Raw genomic sequence first — 9,168 nt, 5'->3', positions numbered from 1 at the left:
TGGTTATTGCATTGACTGTAACTTGTGTGTGATGATTATATTTCTTTAAAAAAAAAAAAAAATGATTCAATTATAGAATCTTATTCTTCGAGTTTTGAATTCCAGATATAGCTGCTGAACTATCTCTGATTTATCAAAGAGTGTGTCATTTACTTATGGTTTTATTGGATACTCAAACCCTTCATGTAGAAGAAGTAAATTTTGGTCTGAAGTTAATCGAACAATATGCTTTTGTAGTTGGGAAAAACCGTTTTTTAAATCCTAATATGGTGTTAATATATACCGCATACAGGAAGGTCTGGTTCATGATTGATAGATAACATTCCACTCTTGGCCTAAAATAACTCATTTCCGGAGTTACTTTTGTTGTTCTGCATTTCATTGTAAATTCTCTGTTGTGCATTCCTGATTGTTCTTTTCTTAACAGATTGTTTTACTGCTTCGGCTTGTTCCCTTACTGCCATTCAACATGTTGAATTATCTCCTGTCCGTGACTCCTGTTCCAATGGGGGAGTACATGCTGGCTTCCTGGTTGGGAATGATGGTATCTCCTTTGCACTTGAACTGTTACTTCTCACTTTTCAGTGACTCGAACCCAAATGACGTTTGTGTTAACCATTTTTTTTTTAATGAATATCTTTATGTGTTGGCCATGGTTTATGATTGTCAGAAGTTCTGAATAAAACATCGATCCTGATATTGTTTGTCATATTTTAGCTTATATATAGTCACAAATGATTTATGACAATCGAGAGACAGTTTATAAGAATATATTGGTGGTGGGGAGAAAATCTTTAAAGGAGTTAATGTAGACTTTTGTGAAATAAAACAAAACTTTTGGTTGGGGGAGAGAGGAGCGTTGCTTTCTCTGGATCTGTTTCTCATCTTTGTGTGTGTGTGCACGCATGAGTGTATGCGGGTGCTGATGAACATGTTGCGTGGGGCAAGCTTTTTGTTGGAGGCAATGCAGCCTCTCCCCATTGATTGTCCTCCCGGTACTGTCTGAATCAACTGCTGTGATGCATTGATGAGGATGGTGTTTGGCATGAGGACAAACAAACAGAGCTAAAGCTGCATCGTCTGAATAGGTGGACCCAAATGCATGCTGCATATCAATCAACTAAGTGATGCATGCATATACAGGCTTTCCTATGTCTCAAACAAACTTTCTTCTGTTTAGTTATATGAATAAATTAGAATAGCATGCATTGATATGTTCTTTTTATGCATATGTTCATCTGCAGAAACTAAGGTTTTATTATTGAAGCTTGGTTTTTGGAGTGTCTGTACATATTAATGAAACAGTGAGACATGCGTACATGAATATTGGGCAGAGGGGGGAGGGCTTGCATGTCCTGATATTGAAGAATACTATCCAGTTTAAATGGTTTGTTAATGTTTCAAGATGGTTTCTGTTACAGCCAATAACCCTTGCATTAGTTTATGTTGGAACAACTCTCAAGGATCTTTCTGATGTGACACATGGATGGAGTGAGTTTTCAAAGACTCGTTGGGTAAGGACCTTGTCATCTTTTCCTCTGTTTAGGCATGTTAAGGTTTTCAAATTACATGACTGCTGAAACTAAACCACGGAGTTATATGTTCATAATGGGCATTGAAAGGAATTGCAATGCAGATTTATATATGTTAAATGAGGTTTCAGGCACTGATGTGTGCTATAGCTCTTTCTTCATCGCCCATTCTAATACATCTTCGCCCTGTGTTCATGCAGTCATTCATCATATTGGGCCTTGCAGTATCTGGTAAGTTGCAATCATCAAAACACATGCATATGCACACGCCAGGGATACCCTTTCTATTGTTCACTCGTCACTGGAAAATGTTGTTTGCCTCTTACTTGCATCATGTTTATGAAAAAGCACTCACCTTCACATTTGTCAAGTAGCACATGTAAACACATCCAAATAAAATCATCAACTTGTTTTTCGAGTGACTATGGTGCTCAAGAAATGAGGGTTTTGAGAGACTAGAGTAAGAAATACGATCTGCAACATGAATAATCTATGACCATTCTGAAGTTATGTCTTTTCCTAGTAAATGTGTTGTGGGGAGCACAAAGCCAGTGGGTCTACATGTGGTCATAGCAAGCATTTACCAGCACTGATGGGCCCCGCACATGTACATGACAGGAGGACTAACCCAAATTATGGAGCCTCCTTGTTTGTTTGAATTTAAAAATAAAATAATAAAGTTTATTTTGAATCTTCCCAATATTCAGTCATTTCTTTTGGCTTATCTGCAGTGGTTCTGATGATTTGTGTTACAAAAGTTGCCAAGACTGCTTTGGAAAAAGCTTTGGCTGAAAATGAGGATATTGAAGGCGTGTTAGCATCGCCCCAGCTGCCCATTGTGGCCGAACCAACTGTGGATCTCAACCAGCCTCTCATAATCAAGATAGACCCTTCTGAAGACAATCATGAAAAATGAAATTAAATGTTGTGTGTAAATTCTTCCCCTACCTTCTTTTAAAAAGGTCATTATCTGTTTTTCTTTTCATCACTTGATGCTTTTGGTGCTTTTTACTCATGATATGTACAGGCCTTGTTCTAGCACTTCAGTTTTGGACAGAAATGACTGATTTTAAGATTAAGAATGCATAATTTAGGTGTAGCTCATGCCTTGGAACTGGAAAGGAAAGATTGAAGGAATCAATAAAATTTATAGCTTTTAACTTTGATGTATTTGGTTTCTCTCTACTTTGTCAAGTACTTCTATAACATTAACCAAACGCATTTGTAAATACACCACAGCAGACCAAATCCCAGAAGAGCACATCTTCTCTGGCCAGCTCACTTGAAAGGAGCAGGTTCTGCAATTGGCCGTCACTGTAAACCATGTTTACATTTTGTATAAATAAACTGAGTAGAAATTCAAATTTCTCTGCAAGAGAAATAATAAGATCAAACAAACAATATGTTAACCTGTCCTTAATAAGAGAGGCCAGATATGATTCTTGTTGGATTCCAGGAAATGCCCATGTGGCTGCGTCATATTGGTGACTACTGATTGGTCTGGACCGTCATCAGGTGCAACCGCGCAAGCACAAACTTGATTCTGCAGCTTTAAAATCTACAACTATAGCAAGCTTCTGTTTTATATGGCAACGGTATTCTGGATTGAGATCCTGACAGATAAGAACAAATATTTTGTTAACTTATTTACGATCTAATGTTATAGAAGGGAATCTCTGTCTTCTGCAATGGTTATTGGTTATTGCTTTGTTTTATATGCCACTTGCTTTTGGATATAAATTTTCTCTGGAACCCAATTTCTAAAAGTGTCGTGTGTCATTTGAGCTTGTCATGAGCTTGTGACAAGCTGGTTTTATTTTTTATTATTTATTATTATTAATGCTAATAATAAAAAAAAATCATGTGAGAAGGGCATGTTTTTAAAATAATAATAAAATGTGTGTTTTTCACATGTTAAGAGATGTATGGTACTTTTAGAGATTGAGTTGTAGGAAAGTTTATGTTCCTCGCTTTTCCGTAGATCAACTTCCAGTCATCAAATTAACTTCCCTGATCAAAGTGGATTGAAACTTTCGCGCTGAATTAGTGGGACTGTTGGATATGTAATGATGGAGGAGGATTGCAATGTTGGCAGCCTGATAATATAACATTTGGTGGACTGTAAATGTTGGTGTTTTAATATTTCTTTTGACAAACAAAAGGAGTTAAATGAGTATGTTTGAGAGGAGCCATGATTGGAAGTAAATTCAACGTTTGGGGGATAACAAAAAGCACCACTTGAGATGGACATTGTGTGTGACAAAAACTGATACCTTTTTTTTATAGCATCTGGTTCCATGTTTTCAGTGTCACAGACTCACAGGGTTGCATCAACCGTGCCAGTATGTTCATAATCCCTCAGTGTGGTCCAGATTATGACTTATTTGGATGGTGGATGGTGGATCGTGCAGTCCAATTTGCAGACACTTTAATGCTGGAGCAATATTGGTTGTGGGAAGGAGGGAAAAGTCGTCTATTTTCAAACTTTGGGTTGGAGTAAATCAAAAGTAAGCTTAATGATGAAAGGTGAAGCAACATCATATGCTGCCTCATCATGAACCTTTGAATTGAGAAGTGGTTACTGTTGGTTCCTGATGCCTTTTCCATCCCAAAGAAACAACAGAAAAGCCACTCTTTAGGTATTTTTTTATAGATTTTTGTTAAGACATTTTATCTTTCCCATAGACTTCTTGTGTCCATTTTTGGGGCTCTGTGGACCCTACCAATTTCTTAGAGGAAGGGTTAACAATATTCCAAAGTTTCTATGGTACAATGCCATGTATCATCTTTATCTACCCTAATCTGATCAGAACCACAAAACTTATAAAATCTCAGCCGTTGGTACATGAATAATAGTACAAACACTTAACTTTATGGGTGTAGGCCTTATATATAGACTACAATTAGTGAAATGTAACACAAATATGCATGTTGTTTCAAAGTTAAAGCTAGCCAAAAAATTCAAGGCCCTCGGTGGAAAAATGCCAGGATTCAGCATTTTTCCACTTGGTGGGTGCTTCGACGGATGCCGCGACCACACTCAAGCGTCAGGATTTGGCACAAGGATCTGGAACCTAAGCGACCGGCCGGTGGAGCTGCAAATAAGAGTTGGATCAATATTGAAGAAGGTTCATACTTTAAAGCCAGGGTCTTCGAAGAGACTGAAATGCAAGAGCATATACAAGGCTTATATGCCTGGAAAAAGTGGGGGTGGGGGTGGAGGAATGAAGAGCTTGCTGTATTACTATGATGAAACATGCCACCCTTATGTTTGGATAAATGAAACTGGGGGTGATTCCTTAAGGATGGTCAAGCAACAGTATATTAGTCTTGAAGACCTGAGGGATTGCTCTGAGATCAGAATCTTTAGGGACCATCAGAGAGGCTGCATATCCGTTCGCAAGAAACCTAGGCTGGATTTTTGCTAAGTATTTTTATCCACTAATTGTAAGTTTGAATGTTTTGTGTTGGTAATGACAGCAAAGATGCTTCTTTGATTTTCTTTTCTTCTTCTTCTTTGGATCCTCTCTTGCTTCCTATGTGAATGTATTGGAAGAACTCAGAATAGAATACACAAGGTATTCTGCAGAATGTAATAGTGCAGCTGTTGGATCTGGTTTTCTTATCAAATTTAGTTTGATCCCAAAAATAAAAGGTGTTCCTTTTTGTTCTTTTGGTGGTTGAGAAATGCAGAAAACACAAACACAAAAAAGGAGCTCGCAAAAGCAGCACTTGTAATATATATGTTATTGTGAGATGCTGCATTGGCCAAAATAATGTTTCAACCAAACATTTGTGACTGACTGGGATCTCTCTGGCATGTTTAGAATGAATATGTTTATATTTTTGGGTCTTTAGGTTAATCCATGAAAGGCACCATAGTTGAGTGAATATTGAACTTGAGTTATTGTTGAGGAGGAGGATCTTAGGTTAATGAACAATGGAGGAGAGCCATAGCTTGCAGCTCTCTTGCCAGGTGATCATATCTCTGCCAAACTCTGTTTGTGAGCTCCGGCCTCCTCTTGTACTACATTTCTGCCCTCTTTGCAAAGAATCCCCATCATTGCCAATGCCTTTTGAGCGTCTCTTTCACCTTCTCCTCCAAATCTGTTAATTGTGAAAATACATGTCCATATTTACAATAGTCTCCAAATATATATGACGTTTTTTTTTTCTTACAAAAGAAAAAACCATATTATTACCCAATTGGGACATTCAGGTACAAATTCTAAAGCAATGAAATAATTCAGCAGTGGCTTAACCATTATAACTTGGTGCTCTTTTAAGCTACAGTCTTCTAGGTATAGGATTTGACAGAATGCATTAAAACCAACTGGTGTTACAAATCTTTAAATATTGACATATTGTTCTTTGCGAGTTAACACAAAAACTATTAATTTTCAGAGTGTTTCTAAAAGTTAATTATTAAGTGAACTTTATGAGCCATTTGAGAGTTCAAGTTCTTCTCTATTTATAGGCTCAGTAGACTAGCAGAGGTTGAGATTTATACGACGCGAGACTAGGAGCAAAAACCAATCCAAGGAGCAGCCCAGCCCTAGCCATGCTTTCCTTTTCATTTGTTATTGTTCATCATCATCTCCAAAAAAAAATAACATTCAAACATTCTAATCTTTTTTTTTTTAATTTTTTTTTTCACTTTTTATTACTATTTAAATAAAAAAATCACTACAAAACAAAACATTTTCACTTTTTCATATTACTTTTTCACTTTTTTATACCAAACATTTTTTTTTTTCTTTTTCTACACATCAATCAACATCAATTACAGTATCTAAGGAAAAGGCTTTGCCAAACAAAGTAGTCCATGCGCCCCTTCTGCCTAGGGAACTAGGCCTGGGTTTCATCCCAGGCCCTTCTATAGTCTCCAACGCATAGAGCAAGGGAATTTTCCCTGGCCTTATGCGTCTCATTAGCTTATTGGACCTTTAAGTTTTATCTTAAGCTCAATTCTCTAATATATGCACCATTACACTATATATTTCTAGCCCATGTTTTAAATAATTAAAACAATCAGCCCAATAAATAAAAAAACCTTATTATGGTTAAATTACATTAGCTTGATGAATGACCTATAAGGAAAAATAATTATTGGCTTAAATATGTCTGTAATCATGTCTCTCTGACATTTGTTATGCACCTATATTTTAATTAGAATTCATTCCACTAAATAATTATAACTGTTAAATCATCAATTAACCAATTTAATTACTCAATCAATACTTTAATACTCTCACTCATGTGTGGACTGAAACTCCCTTTTAATAGATGAGGCTCAACACGTGAAATATTTAATTTAAATGGGGGTGAATTGATGGAGTCAAGGATCGATCTCAAGACTTACTTAAACAATAAATATTTTTGATTAAACAATTAATCCATTTGATTTACTCAATATTGACTTATGATCATTTCATGAAATATTTCATAGCAGAATTAAGGCTAAAAGGATACTGATACTTAATTCTCTACCTCTTTATCCTTGAGTCACTAATTTTACGTTATTTTCCTACTTGTGAAAAATACATATATATATTTTAGTATGCCAACCAAAACATGTATATATTTTTTAGTATGCCAACCAAAATGTTTTGGCTAGAGTCTTGAGAATAATATCCATAAAATGTATCTAAAGGGAAAATTCTTTATGTCTTTGTTTTCCGACAAAATATTTGGTTTCCCTCTTGGCTTTCTCACAATATCACATGTGATTGACAAACACACCAGATTCTTTGACTATATATTTGGTGTATCAAAGCAATCTCCATGCAACATTGAGTCCACAATTCTCTCAGGATTTAGAATCAAAGTCGTAAATAGTTTTTAAGAAATTATTTTCTTTCCTTAAACTTTTCCTATGGAAGATTGCTTGGAACATTGTAAATACCAAGGCCTGCATCTCACTCCTCTTCTCTCCCCCTTCTCTGCAAATCTAATGTGGATTCCTTGCCTCTTTTTTTTTTTTTTCACATGCATTTTTGCACATTGGTTTGGAGAGAATCCTTCGGGTCTTTCAACTCCCTTGCCCTGAACGTCAACAACAATGCTGATTGGATCACTTAAAAAACACAATCAAATGGTGATTGTTGGAAGATGACATTTTAAATCCAAAACAGTTATTATTGATGTAGTGACGTTTGCTTAGTGACATTTGGCAAAAGACTCTAAACATAGTGACTGGATTGAATAGTAGCGATGTTTGTACAGTGAAAACGTCATTACAAGGTGACATTTAGGACGACGCCTTACTTTCCTAAAGGTGACACTTGCGCTATTCAAGTGTCACTACTCTTTTATAAAAATAAAAAATAATAATATTTTTTACCAAAAAAATATTTATAATACAAAAAAAGAAAAAGAAAAAGAAACGCAGCTAATCCAAATCTTTGCCTTAGTGGCTCGTAACCTATCATGGTCCCCATAAGAACAAAGCTCTCCATAAAAGCATTTTCTCCTGGCGACCTCTCTATAACTAGAAAAGTCAAGAAGGTAACTATGTAATCCAAACTTACTCCCCTCTCTCGGATTCCTTCAAAATCAATTTTGACACTGCTATTAGAAACTCATTTTCTGTCCAAGTTGTTATCCGCAGGAACTCTGAAAGGCCATATTATCCAAGCTTTATCCCTTATTAGTCCCCATGTGATCCCAACACAGGCGAGGCTCTTGCAACTTTCTTCACCGCGAAGTTATCAGCCTCTCTCCCGCCCCACCCCGAGAAGTTTTGCAATGGAAGGAGACTCTCATGTGGTCATTTTTTTCTTATAAGAGCACTACCAGCAGCTTTCCAATCATTTTTCATCAATTTAGAGAATAAAATTATTTTTTGATTCCTTATAACAAAAATTTACAATAGATTTCCTTTTTTTTTTTCTTATATGAATTAAATATTATTTTTTTTTATTATTGCAACCAATGAGATAAGAGAGAAGAAAGAGAATTGTTGGGATATGTGAAGGAGAGAGGATCAGTTTTTAATAATTTAATAATGTATTGGACATTTACAATGTTTTTCAATGCATTGGGAAACACTGTAGATGTCTTTTGATGTTGATTATATGTAGGGCTTTTGATGTGGGTGTTTTTTGATAGTTTTTTTGAGATTTTTCCTAAACATAAGAAATAGAATATGCTATAGGGAGTCTGCTATTAGTGTTCTAACATCCCACCATCACACAAAATTGGCCAATCTCTCGCATTATTAATATGGACATTATCTCTTCTATCCATACTTCCTCTTTTGATAAGATAAAAAAAATTAACATAAGCGCAAACTTTAGCGTGTATAATATCGCTTTTTGGACGCAGCTAAAAATAGTTCCTCTAGCTTGATTTTTTTTTTTTTTTTTTTGACATGTCCACATAAGAGGGGGAGAGAGATTCGAACTAGTGATCATCGCTTTATTAGGCGTGGTCCTAGCCAATTGAACTACCTCTTGAGACTTTTTGGTTGTTGTTGTTGTAGTACTGTTGTTCCCTCATTTCTTATTCGCAGTGAGAAGAAGCCTTTTTTCCATTTCTGATAGGCTGTTGAAAAAAAAAAAACAAGTGATAAAAGTAAAGTAAACGGCGGCCACGCGCATACGAAGAGACATAAGACACGGTTAGAAATGTCAAA

The 9,168-nt window shown here is 35.9% G+C and overlaps 2 protein-coding genes across 2 annotated transcripts in view; both read left to right on the top strand.

Moving 5' to 3' along the window:
- LOC132167774 (uncharacterized) overlaps positions 1–2,698 on the top strand; it is a 6,618-nt gene extending 3,920 nt beyond the window's left edge. Inside the window, exons 6-9 of the mRNA XM_059578800.1 lie at positions 428–544; positions 1,422–1,514; positions 1,733–1,763; positions 2,264–2,698. Coding sequence (XP_059434783.1) covers positions 428–544; positions 1,422–1,514; positions 1,733–1,763; positions 2,264–2,448 — 426 coding nt within the window. The 3' untranslated portion in view covers positions 2,449–2,698. The remainder of the gene's footprint in view (positions 1–427; positions 545–1,421; positions 1,515–1,732; positions 1,764–2,263) is intronic.
- Positions 2,699–4,297: 1,599 nt separating this feature from the next.
- LOC132185190 (uncharacterized) lies at positions 4,298–5,174 on the top strand. The gene has a single exon (XM_059598997.1). It carries the CDS (start codon positions 4,406–4,408, stop codon positions 4,958–4,960), a length of 555 nt encoding a protein of 184 aa, XP_059454980.1. The 5' UTR covers positions 4,298–4,405; the 3' UTR covers positions 4,961–5,174.
- Positions 5,175–9,168: the final 3,994 nt, after the last annotated feature.

The sequence above is a fragment of the Corylus avellana genome, chromosome ca1 (assembly GCF_901000735.1).
Source record: "Corylus avellana chromosome ca1, CavTom2PMs-1.0".
NCBI classification, from domain to species: Eukaryota; Viridiplantae; Streptophyta; class Magnoliopsida; order Fagales; family Betulaceae; genus Corylus; species Corylus avellana.
Note: the sequence above shows the minus strand (reverse complement) of the source record. Positions and strands in the feature narration are given on the sequence as shown.

Excerpts from the sequence above, each read along its gene's own strand:
- LOC132185190 (XM_059598997.1), top strand. The coding sequence starts at position 4,406 with ATGGGTGTAGGCCTTATATATAGACTACAATTAGTGAAATGTAACACA.